We start from the raw sequence: 14,642 nt of genomic DNA on the forward strand, positions 1-14,642 counted from the left end.
TGTGGAAGAACTTGACAGCCCAAAGCCCTAACCTCTACTCCATTGCCATTGGGATGAATTGGGATGACTACGGCCTTATCGCCCAACATCAGGGCTGACCTCACTCTTGTGGATGAATGGGAGCAAATCCCTGCAGCCAGGTGTCAAATTCTTGTGGAGAGCCTGAAACCAGAAGAGTGGGGGTTGTTATAGCAGTAGATTATAGCACATGGTTTTGAGATGAGATGTTCCGCAATGATCCTATAGAATATCCACTTTGTCACTTCATGTGCCTTGGATGAATCTGAGAGATATTTGATCTCAAAAGAAGCTATGTGTGAATGCATCCATCTCTCCCGGTCTGCCCCATGTGATAATGGGAGCTAAAGTTACACTGAAATTAGTGGTTATTCTCTCTGTGGTGAGTCAGGGCAGAACAACGGCCCCAGTTATTTGTATGGGTGAGAGAGTGGTGTAAGTTTTTAATATGTTTCTGTTAGTCTATTGATGCATGTTACCCAAGCAGCAACCTCTGTGGCTGTGAAATGAAGCCAATGCGGTAGTGCCAAAAACTCAAATGGCCACTTAAGGCTGGCTACAGAATGAGTCAATCTCTATAAGCCCCCATGTTGAAATGTACAACTCCACAGCTGGGATAAACATGTTTGCAGCCTGGTACAAAACAAAACTGTTTTAGTCTCTATAGCTAATTTCCACGTTCATGACAACTGTACTGAGTCTGGATATCTTTTTAACTCACCATTTCAAATTATATTAAGGCTTAAAGTTATGCAGAATTAACAGCATGGCCTCTTGTCACAGGTGGCTTGTTTGAGCAACCAGGCTTCATTCAGCCCACCTCAGGTTCACATGTTTGTCATTTTTATATTAGCCAGGAAGAAACAGAGACAGGATTGCTAAGATGGCGACAGCCAGAGCCACCACACTTCACAGCGGCTCTTCCGAAAACTGGGGGTGACATCACGGATACGATATCCATGTTCTATACTGTCTATGGTGTTACCTTATTAACTTTTATTGCTTACTGTTAATTGTTTTCACAACTGCTGCTGAAGTGCACAAGTTATTCTTATGGCGTTTTTGGCAGCTACCAGTCAGCTCTCGGGAGAGGCTTTTTGTGGAACCGCAGATTTTTGTACTTCCAACTTCCACAGTGGCTTCGTTTCACAGCCATGGAGGTCGCCACTTAGTATCTGTGTGCTGCAAACAAACAAAGATGTGTATATGTGGCTTGATCCAAATGGAAATGCATTAAATCACATGGATTTTGAACAGATACATGACCATTGGTGTAACCTGTGTCACATTTGATTGGTTTCAGGTGTAGACATATAGAATTAGCTATAGAAATATTAGACTAGTTGAAGGAGTATATTTCTTGTTGTTGTGTGTGTGTGTGTGTCATTTCCTCAGATTGCGTCACCACTGATCTCAGTACAGTCAAGGGAGCCTCTGGCTGTTCTTTTCAGTGCAGCGTCTGGGGAGAATCAGTTTGTAGTGTATAAAAAAAATTGTATGTGTGTGTATTAACATTATTGTAAACAGCTTCTCTGGGAAGAGAAGAAGTTGTTTTTCTTTCATGCATTCTCTCCTCTGCATTGTGCTGATTGTTTACCTGGATCTTCTTTAAGATCAACTCTCCTTTAATACCTGTCTTATTCAATATTATGTTCAGCATAATATTTTATGTGCTGACTTCTGCAGTGTGTGTTTGGCTGTGACTGGTGGAGAATGTGAATATAGGTATGATGATGAATATGCCACTGGTTGTGTAAAAAATGTAACTATTATGTCATTTGAAGGTTAAAACCTCTATTAACTTGTCTACTTGGATCTTTTATTGGAAAATGTCAGTCACATCAGATATGATGAACTTAATTCAAGTTAAAGTCATCCCGATGCCTCGCTCCGCTCAGTTGCTGTTGCTACATCTGTCAAGCTTTCATTTCAAGGCATTTCAAGGTTATACAGTGAAAACAGTTGCAGGTGAACCACTTGAAATTCAAAGTAACTTTTGAAACAAGCTTGCTTAGTTACGGTCACTTAGCTATGATTAGACAGTTGTCTTTGGGGAGATCAGGTGGAAATTGAACATTAGGGCACCTGTTTAACATAGATTAGATTATAGATTGTGTAGGGTGAATGGGTCAGCATGTGTCTGTCCCTGACATGTGATAAGCAAGATACCACAAACTTGATTTTGATGATTCCCGAGGGAGTCGTGCATCATACCACTCTGGCATTTTCAAAATTACTGTGTTTGGCCCAAGGTGGGAGCAGCAATTACCTGGCAAACATTTTAATAACCAGTCATATCTCACATGCTGCTGGAGGGAATAAAACGAAACTTGGAGCACATATCCAACCATCCAAGCTCTACAAATTCGTCTCCTGGGCCAACAGTTTGCAACATATTGAATTTTCTACTGTTTTCATTTGCTTTAAAACCAGTTTGCCCTCCAGGTTTTTTTTCCCCAAATTAATTCACTGATCACCGCAGGAGTCACTGCCTCATTTGCACCTTGCTTAAAAAATTTGAAAACAATGCAAGAAGAGCCAAATTGTATATTGTTACATAACAGACTTGAAACTGATTTGTTCCAGACATGGCACAAAAGGCACACTTCCCAACTCCTTAATAGGGAGAATATAATGAACTGCAGTACGCTGTAAACTAGGAAAGAAAAGGAAATTGTCACCACTAAGGTTTGGGAGGTGTAGTTATGGCATAATTTCAACACAATGGCACTACTACTTGACAACAATGCTATTTTAATCCTCTGTACTAGGGCACTTTATATTTCTTTATGCAAGATTTTTATGTAAAAATACACCTTTCACCTAACCTTTCATGTTATGTGGGGCGGCACAGAAGTACATCATATTCTGTTTTCTGATAGAGGGTAAGATAACTGGCAGGTTAATCTGCTCTGCTCATAGAAAACAGCAAACATGGGAGAAAAATGCAGAACGAGTCTAAAACCGCAGCATGTGAATGTTCTTATCTAGTGGTTTGTATGCTTTTTGGTTTGTTGTGGTGGATATAAGAATCATGCAGATTACTGTATAGTTTTGTGTAGATACAAGAGTGATTTTTAGGCCTGAAGAAACACAAATATCCGCCTTTTTTTTCCTTTCAAACCTCTTCTGACAACTCTGATTTTTCTTGGTCTGCTTTGAAGGAGACCAGACATCGGGACTTGTACAGACAAACCAAGATTGATCAAAAGTCTGACTCAGAAACATTATATATATATTTACCACTTTGTTTTGTGCATGGATAAAAAGTTTTGCTTTGTTTGTGTTTGTGTGTGTGTGTGTGTGTTTCAGAATATCCCAGCGCTGCCTTGTGGTAAAGCCCTCTACTCCTACGAAGGAAAAGAACCGGGTGACCTCCAGTTTTCCAAGGGTGACATCATCATCTTGCGACGCAAAGTCGATGACAACTGGTACCACGGCGAGCTCAACGGTTGCCATGGTTTCTTGCCCGCTAGTTACATCCAGTTGCTGCGTCCGCTGAGCCAAACCCCACCCCAGGGCAAAGCACTGTACGACTTTGAGGTCAAAGATAAAGACCAGGATAAAGACTGTCTGGCCTTCAGCAAGGTAACACATATACAGTTATACACACATACACTCATAAAATTACATTGTTTTATGTCAGACACGTGATAAATAATATAAAAATATTTTGTTGAGACTGGAGTGATTGATGTACGCTGAATTTATACCAACATAAACACTGTAATCGAAGAAAACTCTTAACATGTGGCGTTAAACTAGGCTGTTTTTTTTGTTTGTTTTTTTGTAGAGCACTAATAATTTATCCATACTGACTTCACTTTTCTGGCTCTCAGTATGTAAACCAGAGCAACTTCAAACAGTGTAAAAAGGGCATGTTCTGCATGTGCCTTCCCAAAGGGACTACAAATTTCACCTTTTACTCCGTATTTTGCTTCTGCTCCATTCTTTTGTTTGTTTTGAAAATAATGATCTTTCATATCCAAGGAAACAAGAGTTACTACTTACTACTGCTAAAAAAAACTACTTTTCACTGATAGATAGTCATTTGTTTGGGTGTAGTAATATGAACTTGACATGAGCTCCATCAGACTATGGTCAGCGACTAATACTTTTAAGTAGATAAAATCATCTTTTTGCTACAGTCACAGAGGCTTAAAAATTTCTTGACATAATGGAGGAAAATATAAAAAATCGATTTCATAGTATTTGGGAGAAGTATATGCTCTGAGTAACTAGTTTCATTTGGGTTTCCAGTGTGAGTTAATATCTTAAGGAATTGTTTTCAAAGATGTTTTTAATATTTCTCTTTGTTGTACCTTAGATTTAGATTTTAAAGCTGGATTTGACACTGTCTGTTGGAGCATACAGAAGCAGGGCAAGTTTCCCGATCACCGCCAGTCTACTGTGACCATACGGATTTGATTGAAGGCATTTTTTAAATTGACACTGATATTTTTGGAATGAAGATGCGGCTCGTATTCTTCCATTTTTAAGTTGAAAGAAATGAAAATCAAATACTACACAGTTTACTGTTTCATACTAACGTGGCTGCTTCTTCATGCTGGAAGGATATATGGAGCTCTTCTAGACGTTTTATAATTTATTGTGTAATACATTAAGTCTTCTTATATAGGAATAGGAATCATAGGAATCTCCATCAACATATTTACATGGGTCCACTTGGTTCTCAGTGAGAAAAACTACAACTTGTTCGGTTTAATTATATTCATGTAGGGCTGTGGGTTCTGTCAACATGTCTTATATTGGAAGACACCTGAGCAGACTCGCTATCAGCTCTGATCGCATGGTACGTCATCAAGATCCCAGGAGCAAAATTTGCTTTTTGACAGGAGATGTAAGGTGTGAATTGGGAAGTGCAAAAAGGCTCACTCCTTTTTGAGTGAGGATGATTTTTAATTAGTAGCATCATGCCGCTGCTTGTACTGGTGTGTCTCTTACCATTTGGATCTGTTAAATGTCAATCGCACATAGGATTTGAACTAATTATCCATTGGTATGACAAAACAAAGTCAGACTTGGGTAGTTATTGTATTGGTTGTTTCAGATAGGGTCCAAAATGTCTCAAAATCATCTAGTATCACTAAAATTCTACTTTGGAAAGGATGGAGATGAAGACAAGATGCTAGAAGAAGTGTGTATCCAGGTTGGGTTTGGTGTACGCAGTCATTTGTATTCTGTGTTCGGTGCTCAGAGCTTATCATTTTGTTCCTGCTGTTACTCTGACTCATTTGTGCTAGGACTGAACACTCGACACCTCCACTCTGTCTCCGCACTCTGAGTATGTCTATAGAGTGAGAAAGATTATTAAATTACAGTGCACTGCAGACGTCGCTGTAGGTGTTCTAAGACTGATCACAGCAATGCCAAGCATGGCAATACCGTGTGTGTCAAACACGCAGCATTTACACACACAGATTAACAGATAATGTTGAGACACATGATTTTGTGGTTTTGGGCTACACTAATCAACAAGTTATAGATAAAGATTGCACAAAACACAAACACTCGTGTGGAAATTCATGCCCCTGTGGCGTGCTGCATGTGCGTTGTCATGCATAAACAGTGTGTGTGATATTGTTTTCTCTGTATGAGAGGTAATTACTCAGTATGACTAATACACAGTCATTTACCAGCATTATCACTTCCGTCCCTAATGGTTTTACCACGACCTTTGTATTCATGTGAGGAGACGAGCAACAGAGGGAAAAATACTGTCATGATGAAGTCTGTGCGTGTGTGTGCGGTGAACAAGGAACATAATATGTTTCCATGAATGTCAGATAGAATATTTCTCAGAATGTTACACAGTAAAAAACAGATAATTATGTCATACTGCATGTTTACAGTGATATTATATCCAGTACATGTCCTATATCTGGAGCAAAGTGTGTGAAATTGTAAAGCATGACTGTTGATTGGTGATAGATAGGTTAGCTCATAAATGCCTGTTTACTTCTGTGGCTGTACTGAAGTTTATACAGAGCTCCATTGAGTAGCTCTTTGTAAAAACTAGGGCACCTCGTGCTAAGGTCACAATACAGCTAGAACGGATGCATCAGTATTTCTAGAATCTAGAAATGTAAGTATACTTTTGAAAAGTGATGGCACTATCTGTGATTTGTCATTAATGGGCTACAACATGTGTGCTTTTAAAATCTTTGTCAGTGTTCCTTGATTTGGCAAACCAACCGAAGCAGATAGAAATGATCAGGAAAGTTTACTTGACTTGACCATTTCAAGAATCTATAGATCCAGGTAACTCAGCAAAGTAGAAAAAAATCCCAAATATAATACATACTTGTGCTTTTTTTTTTATTCATCATGTCTTGGATATTTTCCCAGAGTGATACAAAAAGAGCTGTTTGGACACAATACGTGGTGTCCCCAGCAGTGTGTGTGTGTGTGTGTGTGTGTGTGTGTGTTTGTGTGTATGTGCCTGGTCTCACTCATTTCCTCTCTGTTCAGGATGAGGTACTGACTGTAATCAGGCGAGTGGACGAGAACTGGGCAGAAGGCATGCTGGGAGACAAGATTGGCATCTTCCCAATTCTCTATGTGGAGGTAAACCCGCAGACATTACACACACACACAAACACAGTGACAAAAAATAAGTTATTACAGAAAAAGCTAAAGCAACAGCGATGTTGTTGCGGGAACATCGTTATTATAGTATTTTAATTTATTCTCTCATACTGAGAGAGGAGGCAGAAAACATTTTCTTTCTCTGGGTGAAACATTCGCACTACTTTGATGATAAACTGCTGAAAACGCAGATAAATCAAGTAACATCCTAAATAGAGTTTATTATACTATAATGGTATAATATCCATAACCTTTGTCTTGATACAAAGTGAAATCTTGTCTGAACTGACTGACAGTGGTAAACAGTGACGCAGTATTTATTTTTTGTAGCAGCCTCCATGCTACCTGTGTTGAGTAGAGGGACACAACGAGCCTCATCTTGAGGTTAGGGTGTACCAGAGAAGATGGTTATAACAGTTGAAATATTTTAAATAGAAACAATGTGTTCAAGTTCTGAAGAGTCAGCAGAAGTACTTTATGTACAGCATAAAGTTAGAACGCTTTGTAAAACGTAAATTTAGCTCAGAGGCGGTGACGTCCATGATTTCCAAAAAAACTATTTGAAATGTGGAGACGTCAGACCATGGTGCAGTGTTTCTGGATGTTGTTGATATATGGTTTTTGCTTTGCATAGTAAAGTCTTAATTCGCATTTGTAGATGCAGCGACGAACTGACGGTTATCTGGATTGTTGCTGAGCCAATGTAGTAATATCCTCTATACAATCATGTCAGTTTCTTTTAATGAGGTGCTACCTGATGTATTCAAGATAAAGTGCGTTTGGTTTATGGCCTTGCCTCCTATGTGCATCTCTCTGAATATTTTTTTTTTATCATTCATTCATATTTGTAAAAGAGCATACTGACAACATAACAACACTTAAGACACATAATGGCAGAAATGTCAACCCTGTATCCTTCAAAATAAAAGTCTGTGAGGCACCACGTTAGCTCACCTGGCAGGCTAAGCCTGAGTCATTACTACAGAGACCAGGGTTAGTTTCCAACCTGTTCACTCTCCCCATCTTCAGCTGTCACTATACAAGTAAAGAAGAAGTTGAACACAATCTGATTTTGGAATGAAGAGGTGAACACGCATTTAATGTTTGACATTGTAGTTAAAACAAATCTTTGTGTTTTCATTATTTCCTATCAAACATGGTGTTGTATGTCAAAATGCATTGAGGTTCCATGTGATGTTTTCACGTTTTGACCAATTTATCTGCAAAAATAAGCAAAAACATTAAAATCACCCCAGAAGAGCAAATTATATCAGCAATGCTGTTTGAAAGTAGGCTGAGGTGGAGTTTTCTTTCAGGGATTTCCTCTCGGTAAAAGGATCAAACCCCCAACACTAAAACATATTACCTTCTTTCATAGCGCCATGCCTGTCAAGAGTGAAATATAGTTTACTTTAATCCTTACAAGTGAAAAAAATCATGCACAATTTGCTCTGGATCACATTCGAGGCTTCTAAGCTTAAAAAAAAGCTATTGATATAAACTGGATGTGTCTTTACTTCTTTCTTGCTGTTATGAAGGCATCTCTTCTCTTTCCGTCACTACAAATCTGTGAACGCGCTGATTCTCTCGTGGCCTTTGTCGAAAAATAAATGAGGAAACCTTCAAAACTGGCAGGACGTTCACTCAAATTGGAAAGTACTGTTATGTCTGTGGGTTTGTCAAGACAATGAGACTCATAAGGTCAGATCCAGAGTGTGTTCTTAGTGCAGTCTGTATTCACGTAGAGACTAATGGCATGAGTCATCCTTCACGCTGCTTTTAAATCTTATATTGCTTTTCGCCTGCTATTAAGAGAACATAATATTCAATAAGAAGCACTCAATTATATAACAATGTGCATGTGTACAGACATATAAAATCACTGTTCTGCTCAGGGTTTTGCCATCCTCTTATCATGCCGTCCTGTCAAAACAAACACTTTCATGCTCACTGGCCTCACTAACTGGCCTTAAAACTGCATTTTCTGTAACTTATGGCACTGTGTCATTTATCTCTTTAACTTATAAATTACACTCAATTGCACTTGTGTGCCGTGCTTAAAAGGGCATACTTTTTTTACTTTCTTACTCTTATGTTAGGGCTCGTGTTTGACATGTTTTACTTTTGCACTGTTCTTTATCCTGCTGCTGTGACGTGTGAATTTCCCTCCAGGGATAAATAAAGTATCTATCTATCTATGTTTCTCTCTCTGGGTTTGCAGCCTGCCCGGCTTGGACTCTTGACTACCCAATCATGTCCCTGAAATTAGCTGTTTGACCAAACTACTCTCTTAGGTGATGATGATTAAACCACAGGCCGAGAAAAGTGAGGAGAAACGCACACACACAGACACACAGGGGTTTCTTTTAGATAGAGATGCATCAATAATTTAGACCTCTTCATCACTCTGACACAGCAGGGGGAAAGGGGCGTGTGTGTGTGTGTGTGTCTGCAGTGAGAGCTTAATGAGAAGGGCCCAGCTGGACTTTTACTAGACTGTGTGTGCATCTGTGTTTGTGTGTGTCACTGGATATAAAGTACCTCTTAGAGCTGTTGTTTCACCACTCAGATGTGACTGTGGACTGTCTGTGTTAATACTTGGCAGACTGAATACATAGATTGGTGATAAAGGGTTTGTAGATGATGGGGATGCCACCAAAATTACATGAGAAGTGTGTGAAGTGATTGGCAGTCAGTGCATTTGAAGAAGGTGCTGCTGTCAGTCCTTGTAGCAGATAGGGTGGATTCATGTTGTTAGGATAGTGGTTAGAGGATGAAATACAAGCCAAAAAGTCCAGTTTTGAGTGATGCCTCTGTGAGTTTCAAGGCACTGCACAGCGGTTTACTGAGGAAGGATAATACAACATAGAAGAAGTTGATCTAACAGGGATGGATTGGGTTTGTTTGTTTTTTGTTGTGGGCAACTTTTGGATGACATGATTTGGGTCAGACATTAGAATCCATGTCAAGGACACCTCCTTCCTTACCCTCATGTTTTCACTTCATGCATCTCACTATCTCAGCATCAGGAGGGGGAGTTGGCACACACCTGCCGCCACCGGTTGGTTATATGTGTGTGTGTGTGTGTGTGTCTGCATGAGCACGCATGTATCTTGCTGGCTTATCCTTTTCGCAGTGCAGATACGAGCTCATCAGCCCGAGTCTCAGTGTTACCTGGAGAGAGTACTCACCCTCCAGAAGACAGAGAGTACAGTTAGCTCAACACATAACAGATGACCTTGGAGATTTCGTTCAGCCAAAAGCACCAAGTGAAGAATTGTCTCTATCAACATCTCTCTCTCTCCCTCTCTCTCTCTCTCTCTCTCTCACACACACTCACACACACACACACACACACTTACTCACTTATCTCCTTTACTGCAGCATGACCGGGCACTACAGCAGCGGTAGTTAAAGAGAAAATGACACAGCAGTCATTGGTGTGTGTGTGTGCGTGCGTGTGTGTGAGAGAAAAGCTGTATGCGCAGGCACAAACTTGCATTAGTAAAAGTTACTTGATTGATTGATGTTTTTGAGCGTGTTGCCTTGACGACCTTTTGTGTTTGTGTGTGTAAGTGTATGTGTCCTCTGGTCCGCCTCGTGAGAGCAAACTGAGTTATATCTGCGGCATCAATCCATCACTCTCATTAGCATATGATTTGGCTTTGATTAGCATATCTATTAATATGGAAATGTGACATCAACAACGCTGAGCCCAGACGGCTCGGTTCTGTACACACACACACCCGCACACATATGCGCGTAAAGAAAGGCTTGACTTTCTCGCCGGGGATGGTTCATGAGTTTGAGGTTACGCTAAGCAGACATGATAACGATGTAAATTTGTCAGAGGACTGAAGCTGAAGATGTCTCTGTTTGTGCGTCCCTGTTTTACTTACGCGGATGTGTGAAAGTTCATTAACCCACCATGTGTTGGAGACCATCCTCTTTAAGATCTCACAAAGATCACCAGAAGAATTAATTTACATTGATTAAATACGTGTACAGCAGGTATGACCTTTAATGAGGCAGGAGTCGAACACACCATTTTTACAAAGGAGAAATTCCTTTGGGTGTTTATGTAGTGTCCATATAACATCCATGTACAGTAATACGTTGCAAGATTTTAGAACATTAAAAGGTGATAAAAAATCGTTCTTTGAACAGTAAATTTGGCTGTGTCATTCTGCCCAAATGCTGTTTAAGAAGAAACCTTAGCTTCACACAGACTGTTCCTGAGACACAGCCTGAGATACGCTACATCAATGAACATGAGCACTTAAAAGAAACAACCCCTCGATACCACACCTAATGGTCCTTCTGAATGAGGCAGGGGACGTGGAGGGAGTCAAATTGCAAGCAGCAGGTAGTTCGGGAACATTGAGAAGCAGCATGAGTGTTGGTGTAAGTGGAATTAATGAGCTTCAGCCTGCTTGTAGTGTCTATATAGATTGTACGGTACATAGAACATGTGACAATAAAACTACTTCTGTTCCCACCTAAAGTACTATGAAGCTCCATAACTGTCAAATACACTTAAATAATCCTTCACAGAGCTTTCCAGCTATGTTTTCCCATTTAAAATCAAGATGTGCTCAAAGCCACTGGGCTGAAAACACATTGGCAAGATGTCATAACAGCGTATATATGGGCTTTTTAAAAACTTGCTGCTTTATTAAATGTGTATGGAACATCCATCCTCACATTTCGACAAATATTTAATATGTCACTCTGATACACAAAGTGTCAGCTCCAGCTCCAGCTAACGTGACACGTGGAATTATAGTTTGAAATGGCAGCAAGCCGCAGTAATACGACTAGACTATACTAGTAATAAATGTCTTGTTGCAGGTGGTATTGATTCCCACAATGTCCACAAATAAGTAGCAAATATTATGACCATCAAGCCCTCCTCACCCTAAATACTCATAATATGAAGTTCGTCCTGTTTGACGGCAAAATATGCCAGACTCTTCTCATGTTTTAGATGTCTAGTCCTCAGAAAACTAAATGTTTCACTTAAATAAGTTAAAAAAGGAATTGATGCATCCTCTCCTATGCCACCTATATCTAATCTTGTGGCTAAAATGGCAAGAGATGCACTTATAATGATCAGCAAAGTTAGTTGGAGGGCCTGACAAACTTCTGCACATCACATCATTAAAAACATGCAGTAACAGCGCAGGTCGTGGTACCTTAAACCAGCTGTTTATTCTTCACATTATTAAAATCCAGAGATGTGAAGAGACTTGATACATACAGCTGATTATGTACTCCTACATAACAAGGAATTCTTACTTCTTACCTTTATTTGGTAACACTAACAGTAAATACAAGACTGCCCCAGTAGCTCATCTGGTCGCTCACACACTACGTATCTCATGGACCCTTTGCTGCATCTCATCCTCTCTTTTTCTCTCCACTGCTGTGCTGTCTCTCTCTTCAGCTGTCACTACTTAAATAAAGCAGAAAATGGCAACAAAACAACAAAAAAAATACAAGACTGGAATCACCCGGTCCTGACATGCAATTAAAATGGTTGAGGATGAAAACACAACAAAGTTGAAAGCTTATTTCCATCGTGGTCCTCATTAGAAAAGGGTAAGATGACAGATCTTCAAATCACCCACCCATTACTTTTGTGGGTTGTGTTGCACAAATCCTCATCATACTGTTGTCTGTATAAGCTCTTAGTCATTCTGTTGGTAAATCTGAATCATTGAGTGCACATCTTGAGGCGCAGTCATTCAGAAATCCATCTATATACTAATCTCACAGAATACTCAATCAACAAAATGAAAATGCAGAGATCAGACCTTTAGTTTGCTGTATTATTCCTGAAAGCATTGTGGAACTGAAAGGATTTCTCTTTGGATTAATTCAAGTGTTTGAACATTAGAAATTAAGGATATGATGATTCAATTTAGCATTAAATTGAGTTGGAGGGATTAAGTCTTATACATAAACAAACATACCATGAAACACTGTTCTGTCCTGATGTATGAATCATTTATTTATTATTAGTTTGTATTTTCTACTAATAACTGAAACTTTGAATGTGTTATGAAAACATGAGGTGAAATAATTAAATGAGGAGAGATAGGATAATCCTGGCAAGCAGAAGGGATGCTCTGGGTGGGTTATGCGTAGGAGTGTAGGAGAGAGATGGTGAGAGTGTGTGTTACACAGAGGAAGTCTCACTAGACCAGTTGTTGTAAGTGATGATTGTTTTGCTGCTGGTTTGAAAGGCTGCCAACAAGAACAAGTGAGGAAAGGCCACATAAACACACTCTTTCCTGCGAGTTATGGATGTGAACCACAGAAGTCTGAAATCTAACACCTGGAATTTTCCTCTCTTCTCCTCTCAGTTAAATGAAACAGCCAAGCAGCTGATGGAGATCGACAAGCCCACGCCAACTAACGTTCCAGGTCCGAGCTCTGAGCCAGCCCCGTTGGGACCATGCACTCCTGGTCCCTCCCCTTGCGCCTCCCCATCCAATGGAAATGGCTCTGGCCATCGGAGAGGGGAAGGGAAGAAAAACGCCAAGAAGAGGCATTCGTTCTCGGCGCTGTCCGTCAGCCAGAGGGCGGCCCAACTCAACAACAGACACAGTATGGAGATCTCCCACCCCGTCCTCATCAGCTCCTCTGATCCCAGGGCTGCTGCACGCATCCAGGTACACACACAAACACAAATCTACACACTACTATTAATGTATTATGTAGCAGAGATGGTGCTCAGATCCTTTATTTCAAAAGATAAAAGATGTACACAGTTCTTGTTGTGAAGGGTGGCTCCTGTTTGTTTTATATGTAAAGTATAAATCTAAAAAGTAATTTTTGAATCATATCACTGTTTACATGAGTAAATGTACTCGATTACTTTCCATTTCTGGCATGCATATAGTACGAGGATTAAATCAACCATTATTTATTAATCCAATTCTAAGCTGTTAAAATTTTGTCTTAAAAATTTAAAACAGTCCATTTTGGCTACCTTACACAATACTACAGGCCAGCAGTTTTCAGGGAAACGACTATTGATATTTGTGTTACTTCAAAAGAACTACCTATTTTTTGAGGCTAATATCAATATTTTAGAGTTTAAAAAATCTGGTAACAACATATTGAATCAGAATCACTTTATTGCCGAGTAGGATTTTACTCACCAAGGAATTTGTCTTGGTGTTACTGGTGCATAACAAACATTAAGTAAAATATAAGGAAGATTTTAAGTATTAAGAAATGTAAACGATATAAATATATGTACAATATGTTTTAAAATGAAAAGAGCTGTTGTGCAGGAATATGCAAGCGTTTGACAGGTAATGTAAGAGTATTTTTTTAAAGTACAGATCTACATCAAAATGAGGTGGTCCAAAATATGTTAAATGAGGCTGTGCGTTAATGTAACGCAGAGGGTCTGTAGATCCTACGTTAATGTAACACTAACACACCGAGGCGACCGTGCATGGCCAAATATCTTTCTGCTTGTTAAAGATTATGCCCAAAATTTTAATGATATTTTAAAGTTGGCCTGTGATGTACCTCGCCTCTCACCCAAAGCTAGCTGGGATAGGCTCCAGAAATAAACTTGCTTTCTGTCACTGAGAGCAACGTCAAACATGTCTTTGATGTTTTGTACTTCAATTTCTTGTTACATACAAGCCAACATATATGCTGATGCAGAAATATAGTATCTGCAATCCCAGCTGATTTCTTACTCGGGCTCTAAGTATATACTATATATGCAATATATGCAGTACACACACAAACACACGCACGTACATTTCACAAGCCAGAGTTTACTCTGGTCACTGTTTTCCATTCAGTTTTATTAACTCATTCCACAATCACCTGCTCTGACAGTTCCATGTGAATGAGCTCATTCCTCTTTTTGATAGCTGTAGACTGGAGACACATTGCTTTTAATTACATTTAGCGCCTCTGGTTGCATTCACACTTGGGTTAAATGTGTTTTTGAATAATACCCAGGATGCCTACGTATTACAGGC

The 14,642-nt window shown here is 39.6% G+C and overlaps 1 protein-coding gene across 1 annotated transcript in view; it reads left to right on the top strand.

Annotated features, from left to right (window-relative positions):
* LOC104923843 (E3 ubiquitin-protein ligase SH3RF3) overlaps positions 1-14,642 on the top strand; it is a 94,200-nt gene that overhangs the window by 57,404 nt on the left and 22,154 nt on the right. The window contains exons 2-4 of the mRNA XM_010737033.3: positions 3,331-3,606; positions 6,511-6,606; positions 12,996-13,304. Of these exons, the coding sequence (XP_010735335.3) occupies positions 3,331-3,606; positions 6,511-6,606; positions 12,996-13,304 (681 nt within the window). The remainder of the gene's footprint in view (positions 1-3,330; positions 3,607-6,510; positions 6,607-12,995; positions 13,305-14,642) is intronic.

Source organism: Larimichthys crocea, chromosome XVIII (genome assembly GCF_000972845.2).
Source record: "Larimichthys crocea isolate SSNF chromosome XVIII, L_crocea_2.0, whole genome shotgun sequence".
In the NCBI taxonomy this organism is placed as follows: domain Eukaryota; kingdom Metazoa; phylum Chordata; class Actinopteri; family Sciaenidae; genus Larimichthys; species Larimichthys crocea.